This window comes from Loxodonta africana, chromosome 20 (genome assembly GCF_030014295.1).
Source record: "Loxodonta africana isolate mLoxAfr1 chromosome 20, mLoxAfr1.hap2, whole genome shotgun sequence".
Classification (NCBI taxonomy): Eukaryota; Metazoa; Chordata; class Mammalia; order Proboscidea; family Elephantidae; genus Loxodonta; species Loxodonta africana.
In genome coordinates, this window is record NC_087361.1 from 37,036,841 (window position 1) to 37,063,490 (window position 26,650).

Here is a 26,650-nt window from a genome sequence, read left to right on the forward strand (position 1 = left end):
GAGGAGTGGAGATCTCTAGAGTGTCTCAGCTTGTCTAAAGGGTTTTCCCCATTTTTGTTTACTGTTAAGTATTTATAATCACGCTGCCCAATAAATACAATGCAAGCCACATGCACATTTTTAAATTTTTAGTAGCCACAATAAAAAGTAAAACAGTTGAAATTAATTATAACATTTTATTTAACACAGTATGTCCAAAACATTGTTATTTCAAACTGTAATCATAAAAAATTATAGTGAAATATTTCACCTTGTCACCCAAAGTCTTTGAAATCTGTTTTGTGTTTTATACTTACGGTACATCTCAATGTGCAACAGCCTCATTTCATGTGCTCAATAACCACATATTCCTAGTAGTTCTTTTTTTCTTAATTATTTACAATTTATTCCTGATTTACTTTGTTTCATTTAAATAAAAAAATTGCGCATTAGGTGAAAGTTCACAGAGCAAATTAGTTTCCCCACTAATAGTTTCTGTATTAAACAGTGCAAAGCCGTAGCCTTAAAATTTGTTAGTATGTTTACGTGTGTATGCAAAAATTCATTTGTGTGTGCGGGGCGGTGGTTGATAGTAAAGCATGAAAATATAAATGCAAGTACCTAACATACTAAGTGTTCGATGGATTTCTCTGAAAGCTTATGGAAGAATTTGTTCACCAGCATTCTCCCTCCCAGTGGCCATTTCCAACTGCATCCTACAGAATAGCTATCATTTTCATACAGTGAAATTTTAAACGATTGCGTCTTAAGCAGATGGGGGTGTTGGGAGGTGAGTTATAAGGAGAGCCAGGAAGCTACATATGAATATGATGCTTTTTCACTGTTTGGTATATGAGGTAATCAGGGAAATTCTAAAGCAAAACTGAGAAGTAGTGAAATCCCACCTCTACTATTTGAATCAATTTTTTCCTGGTCTAAGAAGTCCCATCGCTTCCAGGTTCAATGTTGTCCTATTCTCAGTGATCTCTGTGTCATACCTAGGACCACAAATAGAGACTTGATTAAGTTATTTACAGCAAGGTGTGAATTGGTACGTGGCCATTCCCTTGTCCTTCCCTCTTTCCCATTGTCCATCTCCACCTGACTGTTTCTAATTTTATAAATGATTATTTTGCTTTTCTGCCTCTTCTAAAATGGGTGCGATCCCACCACACAAGAAGGCCATTAGACATGTTCTCAGTGAACACCAGTGCCACAGTTGTGTTTTACAGTTTTTGAGTAGTGAATAGAGGTAAGCTGATGCCCCTAAAATTCCAACTACCACCTTGGCATTCTGGGGATTTTTTGAATAGGATTTGACTTTAGTTGTATAAGTGTCCTGTAGTTGTTATTAACAAAAACAAAAACAAAAAACATTGCTCTCAAGTCGATTCTGACTCATAGTGACCCTATAGGACAGAGTAGAACTGCCCCACAGAGTTTACAAGGAGCACCTGGTAGATTCAAAGTTAGCAGCCATAGCTCTTAACCACTACACCACCAGGGTTTCCTATAGTTGTCATTAGGAAATGTAAATTGCTTGATTATAGCCAGCTTGTTCCTAGAACACCCTTTAATTAGGACAATTGGCTATGAGGTGGGGTGGATTGGGCAAAAACCATCTAGACTTATTTAATCATCAGAATGTTACATCTGGATAAGCTTTTTTTTTTTTTTCATTGAATGATGTATTTCTCTTTCCGTTCATTCTAAACCATTAAAAGTTAAAAATGAAGTGATGCAATATCAAATTTTTCAGGACATGTCTGTGGTTGATGTACGTTTCCATTACTACTTACGAGCCTGGCTGAATTGTACATTGGATGTTATTGGAACAGTTTTGGTCATTGTGGCAGCTTTACCACTCTTTATTCTGGGAGTGGTTCCCTTGTCTTTCCTCTATCTCACTATACAAGTAAGTACATGGATTTTTATTTGTGTTGATAACTTACGAGTCTAGTCAAATATAATTTCAGACTTACTTAAACCTCCTATTGTCCAGGTTCTCCAAGAAGCAGACTCCAAGAAAGGGTTATATATGCCAGAGATTTATTAGAGGAAATGCCTGTGAAAGATAAAGAGAAAAAGCAAAAGAAGGCAAGGAGAGCCCTCAGCCCACAGATCTCTGTGAAGGGGAAGAGGAAGGAAGGAAGGAGACTGGGCAGGATGGGGGTTGGACTGCAGAGAAGTTCCAAAAATTTTCAGTCAATTTAATGGGTAGTCCTCAACCAAAATCACCCATTGGTCCCATGTGTTCCTAGAACGGGGTCTGCTTTAGTGCTCACCGCCATGCACATGATTGGCTGAGAGCAACCTGTGGGAAAAGTGGCCTCCATGCTAATACGCTAGTGCACTAATGGATTTAGAGCAGCTAACCCTGGTGATGAGTGGTTAAGAGGTACACCTGCTAACCAAGAGATCAGTGGTTCAAATCCACCAGAAGCTCCTTGGAAGCTCTATGGGGCAGTTCTACTCTGTCCTGCAGGGTTGCTATGAGTTGGAATCGACTTGACGGCAATGGGTTTTTTTTTGGAAGGCTGTCAGTCACTTATGGTCCCTGCAGCAGGAGAGCTGAATCATGCATTTTTATGGCCACCATAAGCCCTATATATTGTGTACCTTATAGCAGAAAATTAATTTGCTGGAATATTGAGAAGAAAAACAGATGCTGCCTTTTTATACTATTAATAATTTTTCATATCTGGAAACAATTGCTGGAAGAACCAGAAATGTTTTTCATGAGACTTACATGATATTTTTAGATTATTGTTAAAATGTAGTTAACCAATTTGAACTCCAAATTTGTATCACCATGATGCTACAGTGTAAAATGAAATTACCTTATGTTTTAAATTAATTATCAAAGTATTCTGAGGCTTTTTTTTTTTTTAAACAAAAGGATACATTTCTTGCAGTTTCATGCTTTCCAAACACATAAATTTCAAAATTTATATTGGAGTTTAGTGTGCTCGAGCCAGAGTGTCATCACTTCTCACTTCTGTACCTGAGCTGTCACTGTTCCTCCAGCCTCGTGTGTTTACTCTTCTCTCATCTTTCTAGGTCTTATTCCACCTTTGTGGCCTAGATCATGTTCAGTTTTCTCTGTGAAGCATTCTCTACTAGAATAGTGCACAGAGACCTGACTCAGCCATGTACTGTGAGTTTGTTACGCTGCTACTACTGTAAGATTTTTTTCTAGGAGACCACAAATTTGTCTCCTCAGCGAGACTGGAGGCAGAGACAAAAGACCAATGGATGCTGTTGAAGATCAGTTATATCTACTTAAAAACAAACAACATAAAACTCACGTCGCAAATGAAATTACATGTGATAGTCTAGTGGTTGATAAACTATAATTTTAGTCTAGTGGTTGATAAACTATAATTTTAGTCTAGTGGTTGATAAACTATAATTGCGTGACCAGGACTGGAAAGGGGTCTAAAAACTATGGTTTTGTTGTGGGAAACATATGGGGTGATCTCTGAATTTGGATTTGGGAGCCTGGGGTTCAAGCTACCTTTTTGATTTCTGTGCTTGGCACATCATTTTGCACTCCGAGGCTTTGTTTCCTTCCCCTATAAAATAAAAGGTTTGACGTAGATCAGCGCTACTCAAAGAATGGCCCATAGACTCCTGGGATCTATCAAAGATCTACCGAATCAGAATCTCTCAGGGTGGCCCCCAGAGATCTGTGTTTTCGAAAACTCTCCAGATGATTCTTGCTGAAGTGGAGAAGCAATGATCTAAATTAAAGATTCTTAAACTGCATTTTCTGGACAGTTCTCTTGGAAAGACTCCATAGCTTACAAATCACTGAAATTTTATGAAGAGTTCTGAGTGTGTATGCATAAAACATTTATCTAGGGGTAAGTATCTTACCTTAATAACCAACTCAGAGGGATCGGTGACCCCAAAAATATAATCCCTGTTCTAGACAGTTGCTAAGTCTCCTTTCAGCCCTAACATGCCATGAGCTTTTGTATCCTCCAGAGCTTTTGGCAATTTGGCATAGAGCAGAACTTATAAAAAACAAGCCAAAAGGCCATATGTGCCCTGAGATATGTTTATGTTTCACTTGCTCAGTGTTTTTACAAAAATAAACACATTTTAAAGTAAAGGATTTTACATAAAATTTCAGATTTGAAGATTTCCTGGGGTGGGGCGGGGGAGAACAAGATCTATCAACTTCTTATTTTCATTCTTACTTTGTAGCAATTATCTGGGTCTGATGAGTGATGCCCCAGTTAACTCAAGACATGCTGCTTCCAGCTTTCCACAGTCCCCACCAATCCCCATTGTCCTCAACCTGAGACTATAGGTAAAAAGTTGCTTGTAATTGTGGCTGCACTGGAGTTTTTCTCAGGAAAAAAAAAATTTTTTTTTTTTTCTGTAGTTATACTTATGTATTGAGTGGGTTGTATAACTGACCGCTTCCCTCAGATACATCTGGTCACGTTTTTAACGTGTGGTATAGAGCTTTTCCCGTAGTACAAAAAAAAAAAAACTGTTACCGTCAAGTCGATTTCGACTCATAGCAATCCTGTAGGACAGAGTATAATTGCCCCATAGAGTTTCCAAGGAGCACCTGGTGGATTCAAATTGCCGAACTTTTGGTTAGCAGCTATGGCACTTAACCACTATGCAACCAGGTTTCCTTTTCCATGGTGGGTACTCAACAATGGTTGTATGAGAGCATTATCAAAGTGATATTTTGCCCAATTATATTCTAGTTGTGCTGTCCAGAATATTGTACTGTTACATACTTTGTATTAGTTTCCATAGGTTTTCTGAGGAGTTGCTGGTGGATTCGAACTGCTGACCTTTTGGTTAGCAGTCGTAGGTCTTAACCACTGCACCACCAGGGCTCCATCGTACTGTTACAATACTTTGTATTCGTTTCCTAGGGCTGCCATAACAAAGTACCACAAACTTGGTGGCTTAAAGCAACAGAAATTTATTCTCCTGATTTTAGAGGCCGCCAAAAGTTTGAAATCAAGGTGTCTACAGGGTTAGTTCTTTCTGGAGACTCTGAGGGAGAATCTGCTCCATATCTGTCTCGTAACTTCTAGTGGTCATTGACAATTCAGTTGTTCCTTGGCTTGTCAAGTCAGTCGCTGCCTCTTTCTTCACATGGCCTTGCCCTATGTCTGTGTGTTCTCCTTTTCTGTTTCATTAGGGCACTCATGATTGGACTTAGGATCCACTCTAAATCCAGGATGACATCATCTTGAGATCCTTAACAATTATATCTGCAAAGAACCTATTTCCAAATAAGGTAAAATTCACAGGTAGTAGGGATTAGGATTTGGACAAGCCTTTCTGGGGCCACTGTTAACCCTACATGGGCAGTGGTGATTTGTGGCAGAATTCTCACCTTCCGTACAGGAGACTGAGCCAACGCATCTCAAGTGCAGTCACTACTTGTCTGTCAGCCAAGGCCTGTGTGTTGCTGAACAGGTTTCAGGCCTGCTTACAGACTCAGATGGCATAGCAATCTACTTCTGAAAAAAGTCAGCCATTGAAAACCATGTGGATCGCGATGGTCCAATCTCATTGCACATGGAGCCTCCATGAGTCAGGGGCCAACTGCTAAAAACAACTAACACTCAACCCTACACGATGGCCTCCCAGTTTTCAAGTCATGGAAGCAATTTCTCCTACTCTTTTCAATCTGTCTCTTGCTGTCTTCTCATTAGAGATACTACGTGGCAAGCTCTCGGCAGATTCGGCGCTTAGCGGCAGCATCGCGCTCTCCCATCATTTCACACTTCAGTGCGACTTTATCAGGAGTGTCTACAATCAGAGCATTCGGGCATGAACAGAGGTTCATCCGGCAAAGCAAGGATGTGGTGAATGAGAACTTGGTCTGTTTCTACAACAGTATAATTTCAAACAGGTAAGATGGGTGGTCACATCAGTAGTCATGTCAAATTTTAATGATTTATACTCATATAAAATATATATAGTATTTTATATGAAAAAAGGCCCCAGATTTGGTGAAGAGTAAATAAAATGCTATTAAAATTACTAATGATTTAAAAAAAAATTCATAGAACGTATTTTATTGGCAATGAATACTTTATATTTTGAATTTCATACAAAATATGAATTTCATATAAAAGAGAAAAATTATTATTTATAATAGTAACAGCATGTTTTAATTTTTAGAGACCAATTTTAATCATATTAAACAAGTGTATCTAATTGGAGAGTAATTGATTTTCTAATAGGATTTTTAAATTTCAATGCATAATTTTAGCTGATGTTCTTTTCTTTTGCTTTTTAATTCTGATTTAGTTTTAAGGAAAACTTATGTAGAAGTAAAATGCATTTTTATGCAGAGGAATCATTTAAGCCATCCTTCTTGGGACAACCCTGTGTTTGGCTGAGTTCCAAGTAAGGGAGACAAAAAAGAAAGCTGCTGTCAACGTACGGTTGGCAATTCCCCGGAGGAGCGCTTACTACATGCGCCAAAATGTCTGCATCTCAGTTACTCAGGAATGTATTCCATTATTACAGGTGGCTGTCTGTTAGACTGGAGTTTCTTGGCAACCTAATGGTATTCTTTGCTGCATTGCTGGCTATGCTGGCTGGCAGTTCCATCGATTCAGCAATAGTTGGTTTGTCCATATCCTATGCTTTAAATGTAAGTAATAATTTGTGGTACATGGTATGTTCATACTCCAGTTAGTACTCTTCTTCTTTGTCTGAATTATAAATTATATTCACTAAGTAAGGAGAGACAAATCTGGATTACCCTAGAGGTTCATTTCTTCCTCTCTTTTGGTAGTAGCAGGATGCTGTCTCAGGACACAGAAAGAACAGGCTGATACCCAGGGCTGAGAATTGATGACCAGGAAGTTTCTGCTGTTACATAGTTGCCCAGAAGTTCCCTGGTCCCCTGTCCTTATAGATACATAGAGTGTGAAAGGGTAGGGGCCCTCTCCACTGTGGCATGGCCATCCGGCTCTGCCCAGCCTAAACACAGAGATACTGGGTGCTCTGGGGAGTGTATATGCCCTGCTGCTTCTCTGCTTATAAGTTTTTCCCTTGTAACCTCTACTTTATATTTACATTGCAAGGCACTGGGGGTCTATGTGTTTTCATGTGCCCTTTGTACAATGGCAAGTTCCTTAAACTGCTTAATGCAGTTCCACATGACCCAACAACTGTTTCAGAAAGATAAGTCTAGATGATTTTGATATCTTCCTTTAGTCCTTTATCCAGTGCCCTTGAGGCCAGTTGCATTTCAGACTTTAGAACTGGGGCTTCTAGAAAGGGAATGTGATGTGTATACCTCTGTAGGGCCTAGAGCATCACCCCATAATAAAACATTACTATTTCTCCACTGAAATGTATTTCTGCAATGAAATGAATGTGCACCCTAAGTGAGTTAAATAAACACTTTAAAGAGCCTCACACCACCACATGAGTTGGCACCAAACACAAAAAACTTTAAACCAGCAGAGCTTTTTTTTTTAAATTGTACTTTAGATGAAGGTTTACAGAACAAACTAGTTTTTCATTAAAGTTAGTACACATATTGTTTTATGACATTGGTTAAGAACCCCACAACATGTCAACACTCTCCCTTCTTGACCTTAGGTTTCCTATTACCAGCTTTCCTGTCCCCTCCTGCCTTCTAGTCCTTGCCCCTGGGCTGGTGTTCCTGTTTAGTCTTGTTTTGTTTATGGGCTTCTCCAGTCTTTGGCTGAAGGGTGAACCTAGGGAGTGACTTCATTACTTGAGCTAAAAGGATGTCCAAGGGCCATACTCTCAGGGTTTCTCCAGTCTCTGTCAGGGCTGTAAGTCTGGTCTTTTTTTGTGAGTTAGAATTTCTTTCTGCATTTTTCTCCAGCTCTGTATGGGACCCTCTGTTGCGATCCCTGTCAGAGCAGTCAGTGGTAGTAGCTGGGCACCATCTAGCTATACTGGGCTCAGTCAGGTGGAGGCCATGGTAGTTGTGGTCCATTAGTCCTTTGGATTAATCTTTCCCTTGTATGTTTAGCTTTTTTCATTCTTCCTTGCTATCATAGCTTTTTGGTTTTCAGAATTAGGTTTGAAGTTACAGCATTGGAGTGCCTACATTTGGAGGTAGGGTGAGAAGAAAGATTTTAAAAAGAAAGATACAGAATAGTCAGAAAGTTAGGAGACTCTTTTGATGCATGATAGTGGAGAACACCAAAGGTAACGTTTGTGCACTATTTTTTTTTTTCTCAAATAAGATGTATATTTCTTTAGGAATATCCCATCTATCTTGGTATTCACCATTTCTTACACCAAGTGTGGGCTCCTTTAATAAATGTTTGACTTATACATATTCTGCTTCCAAATAATTCTATTATTTATGATATTAATGAGTTCAATATGCTTAAATACTTATATGTGTGTATATATATTAATATATTTCTAAGTTTGTGAAATAATCAAAAGAGGTAAATGACAACTCTGAAAATAAACCTCTATTAAAATTAAATATTATTAATATTATGTAAAAGACTGAAGAATATGCTTTGAGTGCTTTTTTGTTTTGTTTTGCTTTTTGTTGGTTGGTTTCCCCAGATTACACAGTCTCTGAATTTTTGGGTGAGGAAAGCATGTGAAATTGAAACCAATGCAGTTTCCATTGAAAGAGTTTGTGAATATGAGAGTATGGAGAAGGAGGTAAGCATTCCTAAATAACCAATAAATGGATGTAGGATTAAAATATTTGAATGCACCTTGAGTTGACATTTAAAAAAATAAATTTTAAACAAAAGTTCAATTTTCAAATTTATGTTCTCATAATCAGAATTTCAGCAAAATTAAAACCTAATTTATTATAAAATGCATTAGTACTTTATATATCACTAAAATGGCAGGGGGTAGACACTGCCAACTGAATTAGGACACTCCATAAATTGTAAGATACATCCCTATTTCAGTGATGTTATAAAAAATAAAATATAATAACCTATCTTTAAAAGGCACAGTGATGGATCCTCTATGAATGTAGGGTAAAATCTGCAACCTACAATTATAACTTTGTGGGGATTGTATATTGAGGGAAGTGTCTTTATAGACATCTCATAATTATTTAGAATCTGATTGCATAATTTTGAAATTAACCACACGCTAATGTGTTTATCTTCAATTCCATTTACTCATCATTAGCCTGTCTGTGGATGGGAAGGAGGAGAATAAATCAGTCTGTTTTGTTTCCTTTAATTAATTAACTGTGATTTGGGAGGTAGAAGAATTAGACTACTGATAGAGTATAATATTTGAGTTATCTAAACACTTTACTCATCTGAATTGCTTCTGCTTCCCAGTTCCATGGATTAACAGGGCAGATGGTAAAGTGACTTGAACTGTTTTACTTTCTGTATCTTCGTCAACCCACCTATGAAAGTATCTAAATCTTCATGAAATTTTTCTGCTTCGTATCTCTGAGGAAGAAATGTTCCTCTTCCAGATAAAAAGTTAACAATTCCAATTGTATTCTTGGCAATACCTCTTCATGTCTTCTCTAAGACTTTGCTCGATTTACCTCTTCTAATTCCTACATTTTAGCCCCCCACCCCTTGTTTCTCTCAGGCTATTGATATGCCCAGTTATTTTCTACATCCTCAAAATAATCCCTGGACTTTGAATCTTTCTCTAGATTTTGCTCTAGATATTGCCTTGCCTTTACATAAAAATGTTGTGAAAGATTAGTCAACCTTTACAATCTCCAGTTCCCAGTATTCAATTTGCCCAGCCTGTTGTTATCTGAAAGGAGCCCTGGAGGTGCAGTGCTTAACTTAAGCGCTCAGCTGCTAACCAGAAGGTCGAAAGGTTGGTTCAAACCCAGCAGCCACTCCCCGGGAGAAAGATGTGGCAGTCTGCTTCCTATCATAAAGATTACAGCCTTGGAAACCCTATGGGACAGTTCTAATCTGTCCTGTAGGGTCACTATGGGTCGGAATCTACTTGACGGCAATGGGTTTGGGTTTTTTGTTTGTTTGTTTTATTATCATCTGATGACTATTGTCGTCAGATAAAAATACCAGATGAAACCAGTTGCTGTTGAGTCAGTTCCAATTCAGGGAGCCCCACTCTGTTTCAGAGTAGAACTGCGCTCCATAAGGTTTCCCGTGGATGTCATCTTTCAGAAGCAGACCTTCTTCCAAGGTGCCTCTTTCAGTTGGTAGCCAAGCACTTAACTCTTTTTGCCACTGAGGGATACCAAAACTGTTGCAAAAAATCTGAATGTGAAAGAGGTAAATTTGTCCAGATAACCCTATTCACCCCTCTCTAGCCCTGTTTCTCTCCTTTCCTCTATAGCAAAATTCCTCTAAAAGTTGCCTGTACTTGCTGTTGGTAATTCCTCTCCTCTCGTTCTTTTTTGGACCTCTCCAAACAGGCTTTCCATCCTGCCAGTCGGCTGAAACTGCCCTTGTCAGAATCACCAATTGTCCACCCTCGGTCCTCACTTTACATCTCTCTCACTTCCATGAAAACGCTTCACCTCACTGCCCAGGCACCGCACTCCCTTGAGTTTTAGTCTACTTCCTGCTGTTTCTCAAATGTACCAGGCAAGCCCCCTGGCTTGTGTCCTTAGCACTTGTAGTTAGTTCTCTTTGCCTGGAATCCATTTCAGCTGTTATCCATAGGGCTCGTTCCCTCATCACACCCTGTCAAACCTTCCTTATTAATCACCGTTATTAAAATTACACCAGCCCACCACCAACAACCCTGCCTATTTTTTGTTCTCCAAAACTTTACCACCATCTCACATGTTACATATATTATGTGTCTGTTTCTGTCTCTCCCCACCAGCACATACACTCAGTAAGGGCATTTGTTCATTGCTGAATCTCCAGCAAGTAAAACTTGAGGCATTGTAAACTCAGTGCTTGGGGAATGAATAAACAAACTGTCTCTATCTCAGCTAAAATTTCAGGTTACCTTCAGCTCCTGTGTAGGGTTTTAAAAGCTTTTTCTTAATAACTTGATAGTCTATGGGCAGCCTTGTCACCTCTAAAATTTTATTTCTAAGCTTGCCTCATAACTATGTGAGAAGTTTTATATTGGCAATATTTAAAACTGTTTTCAGAAATCGTAGTATCGACCAATATTGTCTTTCATTATTTAGCCTCACTTTTGTTTACATGCATGAAAATTCGTTTTGGGGGGAAAATATTTTTTATTGTAATTATAGTTTAAAAAAATTGTTTTGTTTTAAGGCACCTTGGATAATGTCTAGAAGGCCTCCATCACAATGGCCCAATAAAGGTATAGTGGAGTTTATTAATTATCAGGCTCGATACAGAGACGATCTTGGTTTAGCATTACAAGATATCACGTTCCGGACTCATGGGGAAGAGAAGGTACCGTATACATATTATGTATTTCACTTTCCCTTTTATCTTTTTTTTTTTTATCTGAATAAATTCATTGTTAAGGTCAAAGTATAATATGGCATTGAACATAAGATGACCTTTGTATCAGATTTCATATAAAAGTAATAAAGACATGTAGTAGTTGTTGTATGAAAAATAAGGTTTCCTTCTATCAAAAAAAAAAAAGCGTTTGTCTCATGCACTGTTGTGAGAAATGGTTTTACTATACATTTTTTACTTCCTCTATCAAGTAAATTGCAACAATAAGATAATGCTATCTGTAATATGGTAGGAAACCCTGGTGGCTTAGTGGTTAAGAACTCCTGCTGCTAACCAAAAGGCCAGCAGTTTGAATCCACCAGGCGCTCCTTGGAAACCCTATGGGGCAGTTCTGCTCTGTCCTACAAGGTCACTATGAGTTGGAATCAACTTGACAGCAATGGGTTTGGTTTTTTGGTTTATAATATGGTAAATCCATAGGATGGAATATTTGTATAGTCAATAACATAATTTTTCCAAGACTGTTTAATGCGATGCGGAAATGCTTGTGATGTAATTCAGTAAATAAAAGCTACATACAAACCCACTGATGGTATAATACCAGTTCTGGGTTTTAAAAGAGCAAGCAGATATGTACATTAGCAAAAACACTAGAATAATAGCTATAAAACACAGTGACTGTCTTCAAGTTCTGGAATTTCAGATGATTTTTACTTTATACTTTCCTACATTTTTCAGTTTCATAAAAAGGTATTTGTCTAATCAGAAAAATATTCTAAAGATAAATAAAAGTAATAAAAAAATAACTGCAACATCTTCTTTTCCCTTTTTTTCAGAGCTCTTTTGTAACCCAAAACGTCTGTTTTTCTAACCTTCTAAACCAGGTCCAAGGAGCCCTGGTGGTGCAGTGGTTAAACACTCGGCTGCTGACCGAAAGGTCTGCAGTGTGAACCCACCAGTCACTCATCAGGAGAAAGATGTGGCAGTCTGCTTCGTAAAGATTACAGCCCTAGAGCCCCTGTGGGACAGTTCTACTCTGTCATATAGGGTCACTATGAGTCAGAATCCACTCGATAGCAACGGTTTTGGTTTTTTTGGAAACCGGGTCCACAGCATTAATCTAAAGGACAAAAATCTTTTCAGAGCAGATGAAATTATCCTGGGATTTTGATAACCCCAAATTCATTCAACTCCCTCCATAATTTTAATGCAATAGTTGTTTTGATATGCCAGGGAAATTTACAGGCATTCCTTCGGATTTTCTAGCCTCTCTGGCAAAGGGTTCTGGTCCTCTTTGTTTGCTTGCTTGCCTGAGTGCTTGTTTTTTGCAGAAAAAAGGTAGAGAAAGCTCTCTTGTTAAAGTCCCAGTAATATCACCTTATTCCCAGTGCTCCTTCTGCCTCCATCCTCTGTGGCTAGTCCAGAGATGGTTCAGGTATCTTTCTGAGGCTACCGAGGTTCTCATACATGGTCCTGAATTACCCAAATCAGCCCTTCCAGTGCATGAGGAGTGTCTGAGTAGATAGCTGATCCTCAGAAGTCACAGTACATCTTCCATGACAGTCAAGGTTATTCTAGCTGACAAGATTAAATCTTACTGACCCAACGCCTAACATATTTATTGTCAGTTGCCAAGGTCCCATTCTCTTACAGAAATTACAGTGGAAAATGTTTATAATCATTTCATTACAGATTGGAATTGTGGGAAGGACTGGAGCAGGCAAATCAACACTATCAAATTGCTTGTTTAGAGTTGTAGAGAGATCAGGAGGCAAAATTATTATCGATGGGATTGACATATCAACTATTGGACTGCATGACCTTCGTGGCAAACTTAATATTATCCCACAGGTAAAGCTGTTTGCAGTAGTCTTTCTTAACTCACTCCTGGTGATTTCTTTTTCTTTTTTTAGTTTGTTCCTTCTAAGCATATAAGGAAGCCTTGGTGGCATAGTGGTGAAGTGCTACGGGTGCGAACCAAAAAGTCGGCAGTTTGAATCCACCAGGTGCTCCCTGGAAACCCTATGGGGCAGTTCTACTCTGTCCTATAGGGTCACCATGAGTAAGAATCGACTTGATGTCAATGGTTTTTTGTGTTTTTTTTAAGCGTATAAATCCACTTTTGGAAGCCAGATCACTTTAAATATATTATGAAAAATCACTGTGTAATGGAAACCTATTCAAGACTTTTACCCTAAAGCATTCTTCCTAAGGGCATTTATCTATTTGACAAATCAGTACATCTCTTTGAAAGTTTCCTTCATAATAGTAAATTTGAATGAAGAGATTAGACTAAAACACACTGATTTTGGGGGAGAAAAAATTACTGAGGCCTTTGCTTTGTTGGGAGGAACCCTGCTAGCACAGTGATTAAGCACTGGGCTGCTAACCAAAAGATCAGTGGTTTGAATCCACCAGCCGCTTCACAGGAGAAGATGAGGCAGTCTGCTGCTGTAAAGATTTACTGCCTTGGAAACACTATGGGTCAGTTCTACTCTGTCCTATAGAGTCGCTATGAGTTAGAATCTACTCAATAGCGATGGGTTCTACTTGTAGTTAAGTGCTTGGCTGCCAGCCGAAAAGTCAGTGGTTCAAACCCACCAGCCACTCTGCAGGAGAAAGATGTGGCAGTCTGCGTCCGTAAAAGTTACAGCTTTGGAAACCCTATGAGACTGTTCTATTCTGTCCTACAGGATCACTATGAGTTGAAATTGAATTGACTTGATGGCAGTGGGTTTGGTTTGGGGGGTTGGATACTTGAGGTTTAGGGACACAAAGGGAGAAGAAGGGCAATAATTCAGTTGGGTTGATTTTCTCAAGTCTTTTGTTTATCTGTGGAATCAAAGGAAACTGATCGTTAAAAAGCATAGAAACCGGCTCAAGAATACACCACCAGAGTAAAAAATGGCGTATTTGAGTTTGAGAGATTTAAGCTATTTTCTGAGCATTTATAAAATACCTTTATGTTATCTTCTTCTAAAAATACCAAGATACTAAAATCTCTTTGTCATGTTGCTTAGGCATATACTTGTATTAATGAATTTACTTCAAAACAAATTTGAGTCAAATCTGGAATTCTGGCAGGGAAAATTTTTAGTGGAGAAAAGAGATATGAGTTATTCCTCTTTTATAAATAAATACAAGTGTAGTGAAGTATAGTTTCATCAGCCATCTTGTTATAGTGGAAAGAGCACAGACTTAGTCCTTTTTGAATTCTCTTCACCCACTTACCTTCTGTGTGGCCAGAGGTAAGAGGTCTTTGGAACCTCCAGCTCACTGTCTGTGAAATGGAGATATTAATATCTACCTGGGCCAGTATGCTTATTGATAATATTCTATACAAACTATATATTATAAATATATTGCATTATATAGTAGCCTTGACCAAATGGCAGCTGTCATCACCATTATTATAGTGTTTATTGTTGATATTGTTAGTAATAGGAGAGGGGCGAAAAGAATCGGGAACTTTATAACCATTTAATCTAAGTTGTAGTTTATTCTGATTCTTTCCTGCTTTTGTTCTAAATATAAAATGAATTTGATAGCCATATTTGGGTTGATTATTTTGCTTTTTTCTTATTTATTGTCAACCTAATATATTTTTTTATATTAACTTTTATTGAGCTTCAAGTGAACGTTTACAAATCAAGTCAGACTGTCTAATATTTTTTCAAATAAAATACCCATGTGACAGTAGGAGTGCAGGTCACTGCTCTTTATTCTCTAGGATCCCATTTTATTTTCTGGAAGCCTTCAAATGAACCTGGATCCTCTGGACAAGTATTCTGACGGCGAGCTGTGGGAAGTGCTGGAATTGTGTCACTTAAAAGAGTTTGTGCAGTCCCTTCCCAAGAAGCTGCTGCATGAGATCTCTGAGGGTGGTGAAAATCTCAGGTAAGCTGCTAAGAGCAGAGCTTGCTGAGGTTATTCATTCCACACTCCTTAGAAACTTGAATTGGCCTCAAAGGGAAATTGCTCCTGAGCCACAAGGAGCGTGTTTGGGCTGTTCAAAGTGCACTATTGCCAATTCCCTTTAGGAAAGAGGGACAAGAATAAAATGTTAGCTGCAGGCTGGGAAACTACTGGTGAAGGGAAAGAAAGGGGAAGAAAAAAGAACGATGTTGTATGAAAAGCCACTATTTAATTGTATCTCATAAAGATCCCTGCCATAATAGCCTTTAAACTTATTTACAACAAATGCAAGAGGCTACTTTTTCTTCATCGCTGTTTGATATTTTATGACAGTTGCCTTCATGTCATTGGAGACATAAGGAAAGTGACCTAGACCCCTTATCACCCTGCACGACATAATTCCATTTTTTTTTCTCTGATTACTTTCTACCTTCCTGTCTTTGCTTCTGCCACATTGGCCTTACTGCTTCATGACCATGTCAGGCCAGATCTTGTCTGCCTTGGGGAGTTTGCATCTGCTGTTCGCTTTACCTGGAACAAACTTCCCCTGGAAATCTTCATGGTTCCCTTTCTATTTCCTTAGTTCTTGACTCAAAAGGCAGCTTTTCAGTGAGGACTTCTTTGGCAAGCCCATCTAAAATGCCAATCCCCAGACCCACACTTTATACTTCCCTTTCCTGGGTGTTTACATTCTTATTATACACTTAAAAACAAACAAACAAACAAACCCATTACCGTTGAGTCGACTCCAACTTATAGCCACCCTATAGGACAGGGTAGAACTCTGCCCCATAGGTTTTCCAAGGAGCAGCTGGTGGATTCGAACTGCTGACTTTTTGGTGAGCAGCTGAGCTCTTAACCACTGTGCTACCAAGGCTCCATTATACACTTGGTATATTAAAAAAATACTGTCGTATTCTTGTAGGAGTCCCTGAGTGGTGCAAATGGTTAAGCACTTGGCTGCTAACCAAAAGGTTGGCAATTAGGATCCACCCAGAGGCACCTTGGAATAAAGGCCTGCAATCTGCTTCCAGAAATTCAGCCGCTGCAAACCCTATGGGGCACAGTTCTACTCTGACACACATGGTGTTGCCGTGAGTCGAAATCGACTCAATGGTAACTGGCTGCTATACTCTCGTGCTATATTCTTATCCGCTTGTTACTATGCATTTTACTCAATTATGTTGTTTACTTTTTCTCTCTTCCCATAAGAAGATAAGCTCCTTGCAGAAAGAAATTTTTGTCAGTTTTGTTCATTGCTCTATTCCTGGAACCTGGACAAATGCCTGGCAACAGTAATCACTCAATAGATATTTGTTGAATGAATGAATGTTTGTGGGGGGAGGTAGAAAGAGAATGAATAACAGTATAATCAGGATTTTATTATTATTATTTTATTGGGCTTTAGGGGAAAGTTTACAGCTCAAGTTAATTTCTCATTCAAAAATTTATCCACGTATTGTTTTGTGACTTTGGTTGCAATCCCCACAGTGTGACGGCACGCTCCCCCTTTCCACCCCGAGTTCCCTGTGTCCACTCATCCAGTTCCTGTCCCTTCCTGCCTTCTCCTGCTTTTGGACAGGAGCTGCCCATTTGGTGTCATATATTTGACCGAACTAAGAAACACGTTCCTCATACGTATTACTTTTTGTTTTGTGGGCCTGTCTAAGCTTTGTCTGAAAAGTGGGCTTTGGGAGTGGTTTCAGTTCCTGGGTTAGCAGAGCATCTGGGGGCCATAGTTTCGGGGGTTTAATCAGAATTTTAGAACAGTAAAAGCATAACCATAGAGTACAGTTTTGAAATTAGTTTCCTACTGTTTTTTTTAAACAGCGTTGGACAACGGCAGCTTGTCTGTCTTGCTCGTGCTTTGCTTCGAAAAACAAAAATTCTTGTCTTGGATGAGGCAACAGCCTCCATCGATTTTGAGACTGATAACTTGGTGCAGACGACTATCAGGAAGGAGTTTTCTGACTGCACGGTCCTGACGATTGCTCACAGACTGCATTCCATCATTGATTCCGACAGGTATGCTGGTTTTCTTTTCAGAAACGAAACGTTTCCCACTGAGATAGATACTGGCCATACAGAACATAAACTACTTGCCGCTATTAGAGAAGTTTATCTGCACTGACAAAGAGATTTTTTTTTTCTGATGGCATAGAAGGTATTTTCTAAAGTAATTAGAAGAAAATGTTAATGCTTAAAAGAATAATATTAGAAAACTTGATTGCTTTCTGAAGTTAGATAGTCCCTATATTTTATACTGAAATTAGCTACTTCACACAGTGATTTAAAACTTACATTAGCAGGACTAAAAAAGGTGAGATGGAATATTGATTATAGGTTGCCTGACTGGTTTCCCTTCATGTTGCAGAGTGCTTGTTCTCGACTCTGGGAGGATTATAGAATTTGAAACCCCACAGAACTTGATACACCGGAAAGGACGTTTCTTTGAAATGTTAACAGAAGCTGGAATAACTCAAGACTCGGAGGCAAAAAAATAAGTCATTTTAGCTGTATGTTGATTATACAAGATGAGAAAAAAAAAAAGTGTAGTACATAAAAAGATGGGGCATAAATGCACAAGGGCAGGCCCCTGGGTACGAGTTGGCACAAACGCCTAATGGCCCCATAGCTTCTAATCAACCTGGGTTGCACCTTACCTTCTCTGTCCCATTCATGCCATCTGGAATGCCCACCTTCTCCACATTGCCTAAAGGGCTAAGAACCACTTATTTAAAGCACTGACTTCATTCAGTAGTCACCTCCTCCATAAAGCCTCTCCTGATCTCCCTCCCTGCACCCTAGTCTGGTTTAGATGCCCCTTTTCTGTGCTTTCATTACTCCCGTGTGCATACTTTTAACATGGCAGGTACTGTATTCTATTTTAATTCTTTACTTGACTGTCTCCTCTACTAGATAAAGACACTTGAACGTAGGAGTTTGGTTTTAATTATCCTTGTATATTACATTGCTAGCATAGTGCTTTTCACATAGCTGATACCCAACAAATGTTTGTAGAAGGAACGACTATTTGTGTTAAAGTAATACGATATGTGTGCTTACATGCATCTACGGTATATGCTAAGCTACTGTACAGTTGATGAAATGATAGAGAAATCATGGAAATAATATTAAGAGCTATTCAGCTGCCTTTTGGAAAGGATAATTATATATTAACTGAATTTGATGATCTGCTTTATTTAAAAATAATGTTTTATAATATGTTTACTATTTATCTTTGAGTAAAAAACAGCAATATTTTCTATGTAATATCATAGTTTGCCTGGAACAGTCCCAGTGGGCTATGCATTACATGTATGTGCAGGAGAAGAGTATTGATATGTTATGCTAATCATATTTGAAGGGCTTTTTCATTTAGTAGTTTTATGTAATAGAAGCTATATTATTTTTCTGAATTGCCCTTCAGATGTGAAGTGTTCAACCTTCAGAGGTATTTTCAAGATGACTTTAATAAAATATTTTAACATGTTTTTGAAGGGTCATCAACCATTTCTTTTATCCTTATTTTCTTCTTCCTTTGTGTATACACAACTCTTGGCTCATCCCCTGAGTATTTATGGAAAGTTTCCTTAAATTATTATATCATATATTATCTGCAGTCTCATCCCATTAGAATCTTCTAATGTAACTTCAAGTAAGCTACTTGAAGTTTTGTCCTGTCTTTGCAATCCCTGAAGTGCCTACCACTGTGTTTTGTATTCAGTAAACATTGAATAAACATTTGAATTCTGTCTAAAAAAAAGGATCGAAATATTTCATTAACAGCAGTTAACAGATGCTTCAGCCTCTTTATACCTATAGTTTTAGTGACTCAGTCAATCTAATGGTAAACCAACAGTAGTGTATTCACACAATGGGACTCTATACAGTTTTGAGCATGAATGTACAACAGCTACAGGCAGCAATATGGATGAATCTCACAAACATAATGTTGAGTGAGAAGAGCTAGACTAAAAGAATACTATTACATGATCCCATTTATATAAAAGTAAAAAATAAAATTAAAAAAATATAAAAAAGGAAAAACAAATCTATACAGTGTAAGTCAGGATAGTGGTCACCACTGGCGGGGAGAAGAAATTATTGAAAGGGTGCCCAATGTGGGCTTCAGGGATAACGGTTATGTTCTGTTTCTTGATCTAAATCAGTTAGTGAAAATTCATGGAACTGTATACTTAGGATATGGACCATTTTCTACATATATAATACTTAAAGGGTAAAAATAAGTCAATAATAAAATTAATATAAAAATTACTAATGGTACTCAAAGATAATTTTATTGTGTTTTGAGAAATTAATATTTCATTTAAATTTCAATTATGTACATCAAGCGTGTTCAATCACTGAATTACACTAGAGGCTAAGTGCAGGGTACTCAAAGTGACTGGATTGTAGAAAGGTAGTATATTTGAATTGAATAAAAGTCATGTTTATTCAATGTTGTCTGATTTGTGTAAAGATTGTATAACTTCAAAATAGATTAAGAAAATAAATAATAAGTATAATTTCAGTATGCAGAAATGTTTGTCTTAGCTGATAAAAGGAAGATTCTAGGTAGCATTAAGTTGACTTATTTCAGGATAATGAGAATATCTGTTATTGAAAGCCCACCATGTGCTGGGTAACATGCAAAGCACTTGAATCATTAGTCATTTTCTATTCTCACGGACAACTGTAACAGATATTATTATTATTGACTATATTTTGCCGAAAATGATACTGTGATTCCAAGAGGATCTTTGCCACTAAGGTGTCAAGCCCAGGTCCATGTGACAACAAAACTGATGATGTTCTTTCCAGTTCTCTGTCAATATATCTTATTCTTAGCAGAGTCTCTTAAAGAGAGTTTGTAGTTTAAGAACGAGGAAGAAAAAGGTTAAACCAATAGCTTTGTGAAATAGTAAATGGAACTAAAGCTTCAAATATATTATTAGTTTAATCCATAAGAAGTAGCCATTTCTGTAGGTTAAAAAATCATTGAGTGATAGCAGCTTCATATATTTCTGAACATAGCTTCGATATCAGACTTAGTGTTAAGGAGATGTAATATTGTATTTTAGTATGCATACAAATAATAAATAGTTCTGCCTGGTATGGAGGGCTTTTCTTTTAGGAAAAATAATCACAAAAACTAAAATAAGAAAGTAATATAAAATTATGGTATATACACCCAATGGAATAGTACGCAATGATAAAGAACAATGATAAATCCACAAAACATTTCACAGCATAGATGAATCTGAAGGGCATTATCCTGAGTGAAATAAGTCAGTCACAAAAGGACAAATATTGTATGAGACCACTATCATAAGAACTCAAAAAAAGATTTATACACAGAAAAAAAACATTCTTTGATGGGAGGGAGGGAGGGGAGAGGAAATCACTAACTGTATAGTAGACAAATGTCAACTTTGGTGAAATGAAAGACAACACAATGTAGGGGAAGTCAGCACGACTTGACCAAAACAAAGGCATAGAAGATTCCTACAGACATCCAAACATCCTGAGGGACTGAGTTGCTGGGGCTGGGAGCTGGAGACCATAGTCTTGGGAGATATCTAGGTCAACTGGCATAACATCGTTCATAAAGAAATGTTCCACATCCTACTTTGGTAAGTAGCATCTGGGGTCTTAAAAGCTTGCTAGTGGCCATCTAAGATACCTCTATTGGTCCCATCACATTCAGAGCAAAAGATAATGAAGAAAACCAAAGACAAGGAAAATATTAGCCCAAAGAACTAAAGGACCACATGAGCCAGAGCCTTCACCAGCCTGAGCCCAGAACATCCATATGGTCCCCAGCTACCACCTCCAACCACTCTGACAGAGATCACAACAGAGAGTTCGGACAGAGCGGGAAAAAAAATGTAGAACAAAATTCAAATTCATGAAAAAAGATCAGATTTACTAGTCTCACGGAGATTAGAGGAACCCCTAAGACTATGGCCCCCAGACACTTTGCTAACTCGGAACTGAAACCACTCCCAAAGACCACTTTTCAGACAAAGATTAGACAAGCCTATAAAACAAAACAATAAGACTCATAAGGATTGTGCTTCTTAGTTCAATCAAATATACAACACCAAAATGGGCAACTCCTGCAAGACATGAACCAGGAAAGGACAGAAATTGGACAAATGGACACAGGAAACCCAGGGCAGAAAGTGGGAGAGCGTTGTTGCATTGTGGGGATTGCAACCAGAGTCAGAAGACAAGATGTGAGTAAATTTTTAAATGAGAAACTAACTTGAGCCATAAACTTTCTCCTAAAGCAAAATGAAATTTAAAAAGAAAAGAAAGTGTCTTAGTTATCCAGTGCTTCTATAACAGAGATACAAATGGATGGCTTTAACAAACAGAAATTTATTTTCTCACAGTTTAAGAGGCTAGACATTGGGCTTCAGGGTGCCAGCTCCTGGGGAAGGCTCTCTCTCTGTTGGTTCTAGGGAAAGGTCCTTGTCATCAATTTCCCCTGGTGTAGGAGCTTCTCTGTGCAGGAACCCTGGGTCCAAAGACATGCTCCCCTCCCAGCGTTTCTTTTTTGGTGGCCTGAAGTCCCTCTCCTTTCTGTTCAATACTCTCTTTTATATTTGAAGAAGAGATTGACTCAAGATACAACCTAATCCTGTAGGTTGAGTCTTGCCTCATTAACATAACAGCCTCTAATCCTGCCTCGTTAACTTCATAGAGGTTAGCGTATACAACACCCAGGATAATCACGTCAGATCACAAAATGGTAGACAACCACACAGTACTGGGAATCATGGCCTAGGCCAGTTGATGTACATTTTTAGGAGACAAAATCCAATCTATAACAGAAAGTAATATAGTGGTTAACAGTTCAGGCTCTGGAGATAGGGTGCCTTGTTAAATCCCAAATCAACTACTTATAGCTGTGTAAACCTGGGCAAGTTAGCTTACTTTTCTGTGCATATTTGGTAGTAATAATTGCACCTACCTCCTAGATGAGTTTGGAGAAGTAAATCATATTGTTGCTGTTGCTGTTGTTGTTAGCTGCCATCCAGTCAGTTCTGGCTCATAGCGACCCTAGGTACAACAGAACAAAATACTACCCAGCCCTGCTCCATCCTCACAATCATTGCTATGTTTGAACCCATTGTTGCAGCTACTGTGTCAATCCACCTCACCGAGTGTCTTCCTCTTTTTTGTTGACCCTATACTTTACCAAACTCGACATCCTTCTTCAGGGACTGGTTCCTCCTGATAACCCGTCCAAAGTATATGAGACGAAGTCTCACTATCCTCACTTTCAAGGCACTCTGGCTGTATTTCTTCCAAGACAGACTTGTTGGTTCTTCTGTCAGTCCATGATATTTTCATTGTTCTTTGCCAACACCGTAATTCAAAGGCATTTATTCTTCTTCTGTCTTCCTTATCCATGGTTCAGCTTTCGCATGCATATGAGGTAGTTGAAAATATCATGGCTTAAGTCAGGTGCACCTTAGTCCTCAAAGTAACATCTTTGCTTTTCAACACTTCAAAGAGTTTTTTTGCAGCAGATTTGCCCAGTGCAAATACAACCTTTGAAATCTTGACTGCTGCTTCCATATGCATTGACTGTGGATCCAAGCAAAACAAAATCCTTGACAACTTCAATATTTTCTCCATTGACCATGGTATTACTTATTGGTCCAGTTGTGAGGACTTTTGTTTTCTTTTTGTTCAGGTGTAATCCATACTGAAGGCTGTAGGCTTTGATTTTCATCAGTAAATGCTTCAAGTCCTCTTCACTTTCAGGAAGCAATCTGAATATTGCAGGTTGTTAATGAATCTTCCTCCAACCCTGACATTGCTTTTGTCCTCATATAGCCCAGCCTCTGGGATTATTTGCTCACCATATAGATTGAATAAGTATGGTGAAAGGATACAACCCTGATGCATGCCTTTCCTAATTTTACACCAAGCAGTATCCACTTGTTCTTTTCAAACAACTGCCTCTTGGGCAATGTACACATTCCCCATGAGCACAATGAAGTGTTCTGGAATTCCCACTCTTTGCAATGTTACCCATAATTTGTTATGATTCATCCACACAGTCGAATGCCTTTGCATAGTCAGTAAAACACAGGTCAACATCTTTCTGGTATTCTCTGCTTTCAGCCAGGATCCCTCTGACATCAGCAATGATATCCTTCATTCCATGTCCTCTTCTGAATCCAGCCTGAGTTTGTGGAAATTCCCTGTCAATGTACTGCTGCAACAATTTTTGAATTATCTTCAGCAAAATTTTAATTATGTGTGATATTAATGATATTGATCTCTTTCAGTTGGTTAGCCAGGTAGCCCTCTTTCAAATTTCTTGGCATAGATGAATGAGCACCTCCAGTGCTGCATTCGTTTGTTGAAACATCACAATTGGAATCTCAGTCAATTCCTGGAGTCTCATTTTTCACCAATACCTTCAGTGCAGCTTGGACCTCTTCCTTCAAGACCATGGGTACTTGATTATATGCTACCTTCTGAAATGGTTGAATGTCGAACAATTCTTTTTGGTACAGTGACTCTGTATTCCTTCCATCTGGCTATTAATTGGTGTATGTTTTGCTCTGTATATTTTCAACAATAAAAAAAAACAAAGAAATCCCAAGGTAAAGTACAAAGTTGATTAGGATGGCACCACACCACTGTGTTTCTTCTTGTATTCAACCATCCAAGGTATGCCAAAAGCTTGACTCCATCCATGTCATTAAGTTCAACTCTACTTTGAGGAGGTAGCTCTTCCCTCTACATATTTTGTGTGCCTTCTAACCTGAGGGGCTCATCTTTTGCACTGTATCTGTGTTCTGCTGCTATTCATAAAGGTTTTACTGGCCAATTTTTTCAGAAGTAGTCTGCCAGGCCCTTCTTCCTAGTCTGTCTTAGTCTGGAAGCTCTGCTGAAACCTGTCTGTCCATCCTGGGTGACCCTGCTGGTATTTGTAATACTGGTGGCATAGCTTCCAATATCACAGCAACACACAAGCCACCGCAGTTAGACAAACTGACAGACGCTTTCTTTTCTGTGCTTATTTGGTAGTAATAATAGCTCCTCCCTCCTAGAGGAGTTTTGAGAAGTAAATCATATAATACATACAATCACTTAGAACAGTGCCTAGCATATAGAAAACATTCAATAATACGTTAGCTGTTATTTAAATGGAGCCCAGTGGCACAGTGATTAACAGCTTAGGCTGCTAACCAAAATGTTGGCCATTCACATCCACCAGCCACTTCTTGGAAACCCCGTGGGGCAGTTCTACTCTGTCCTATAGGGATGTTGTGAGTCTGAATCAATTCCACGGCATTTTTTTTTTTTTTTTAAATACCAACAGTCATAGCTCCTTGTAATCACATTCTCGTGTTTACAAAATCATAGCATGGGGCACATTATTAAGTAAATAAAAAGGGAAAACCTAAGCCAATGTTTCTGAAAGTCTATTCTAATTCAGAGCAACCTTGGGAAAACTGAAGGTTAAAAATAAAACATGCCCCCCAGTGGCGCACAATACTATCTCACTGAGATGAAGCAAAGCTGAGAAGGCAGCTCCTAGGGCTGCTCTCCTAGTTCCTTCCTACTTCTCCTTCTAGTTCCCGCTTTTCTAGCTGTCATTTTGTATGCAAGTGGACCATCAGTAGAAAACAGGAAGTTAGGACTTCTGGCTATGTATGAGTCATGTTTTTCTAAGTCTTAGGAAAAGTCAAACTCTGTGATTCACTTGGCTGCTATGCTGCTGAGTTAAGGAGGTAAAGGTAATGGATGTAAGCTCTATAAAGGCTGATTCATTGCTCTTGATGACTACTAAGGAGATTACTCAGTTGTTATTTATGGAATGACCGGTCTGAGCACATACATAGTTATCATAACAGCCCAAATGTAGTAAAGTTTCAGCTATTTCATGAAGCAGAAAGAGCAAATTAAAGATGAATAGATGTACTGAGTTAAATAGTATTCCCTCCTAATTTACATGCACCCAGAATCTGTGAATGTGACATTATTTAGAAATAGTCTTTGCAAATGTGACTGAGTTAAGATGAGGATATACTTGGGCCTAAAGCCAATGCCTGGTGTCCTTATAAGGGGAGGGAAATTTGGACATACATAGTCACAGAGACATATACAGAGGGAAGAGAGCCACGTGAAATTTGAAGCTGAAATTGTAGTGATGCAGCTATGAGCCGACGAATGCTGAGAATTGTTGGCAACCACCAGAAGCTAGGAAGAGGCAGGAAGGAGTCTTCCCAACAGCCTTCAGAAGGAGCATGACCTTGCTCATGCCTTTATTTCAGAATTCTACCCTCCAAAACTGCAAGAATAAATTTCTGTTGTTTAAGCCACCTAGTTGGTGGTATTTTGTTACGACAGTTTTATGAAACGAATGCGATAGGCATATAAAGTTTAAAAATAGATCATAAATCGAAAAATAGTTGATTATAAATTTGCTTTAAAACATTTAGATGGAAGATGACATATGTATTGGTTTATGTGCCAAGGGAAGTAAGAAAGGATCAATTTTCTGAATTTGTGTTTCTAAAGCTTAGGTCATTATGAATGCATTTGCAATTATTTTATTGCTATTTTTCAACTCTGATATGCCTAGTAGAAAATGCAGGATGACCAGAGAGGAAGATTAAACTGAATGATTTGGGATGAGGTGAGAATGGAGTGCAATGGGAACTAGGAACACGTATTAATGCGATTTCCACCATCACCAATTCCCTCTGAACATCTGCCTCTGTTCTTAGCATTTGGGCAATGATTTCCAGGTGTTACAGAAGAGTCTACTGCTTTACCGTATTTTTACACAAATAAGGCATACCTTGTATGTTTGTTTGCTAACTGCATCCCCACCCCCAACATTTTCATAAGAACACTATGCTAATTACTATTACTTTTTTACAGCAACATGTAAAAAAATTTGGCACAGTGGAACTTCCAAAAAAATACCTCATGGGGGAGGGGCGTGGTTGGCAAACAAACCTAGAAGGTGCATGTTATTTGCATAAAAATATGGTACTTATATTGTCATAGCTGTCTATGATTTTACAGAAAGAATTAATGTTTATGATACCTAATGCCTTGAAAACCATTGTTTCATTTTTTTGTTTTTTTAGGTGATACAGGCAGCAGGGTAAATCTGTTCTTTATTCCCTCTTGACCAGAAGCATAAGCCTGACTAGTGACAATCTGGCCAACTATTTACCCATATAATCAGGGTTATATGTTAGATCATAAGGAAGAAAACAAAGAAGTGTCAACAATTAAAGGGGCTTATTAAGAAAATGTGGAACAGGATCTCAAATTCTTACAGTATTCAGACTTCCTGGAGCCATTGAGGCTATTGCCCTGAGATAATCTTTAAACCTTAAACC

The 26,650-nt window shown here is 38.4% G+C and overlaps 1 protein-coding gene across 6 annotated transcripts in view; it reads left to right on the forward strand.

Annotated features, from left to right (window-relative positions):
- LOC100658108 (ATP-binding cassette sub-family C member 2-like) overlaps nucleotides 1-19,976 on the forward strand; it is a 110,897-nt gene extending 90,921 nt beyond the window's left edge. For 2 of the 6 annotated variants that reach the window (XM_064273100.1, XM_064273099.1), the window contains exons 17-25: nucleotides 1,739-1,894; nucleotides 5,676-5,875; nucleotides 6,499-6,625; nucleotides 8,542-8,643; nucleotides 11,187-11,330; nucleotides 13,035-13,193; nucleotides 15,073-15,239; nucleotides 17,088-17,282; nucleotides 17,632-19,976. In XM_064273100.1, the coding sequence (XP_064129170.1) occupies nucleotides 1,739-1,894; nucleotides 5,676-5,875; nucleotides 6,499-6,625; nucleotides 8,542-8,643; nucleotides 11,187-11,330; nucleotides 13,035-13,193; nucleotides 15,073-15,239; nucleotides 17,088-17,282; nucleotides 17,632-17,761 (1,380 nt within the window). In that variant the 3' untranslated portion in view covers nucleotides 17,762-19,976. The other 4 variants (XM_064273097.1, XM_010590360.3, XM_064273098.1 and 1 more) reach the window with 4 other exon arrangements.
- Nucleotides 19,977-26,650: the final 6,674 nt, after the last annotated feature.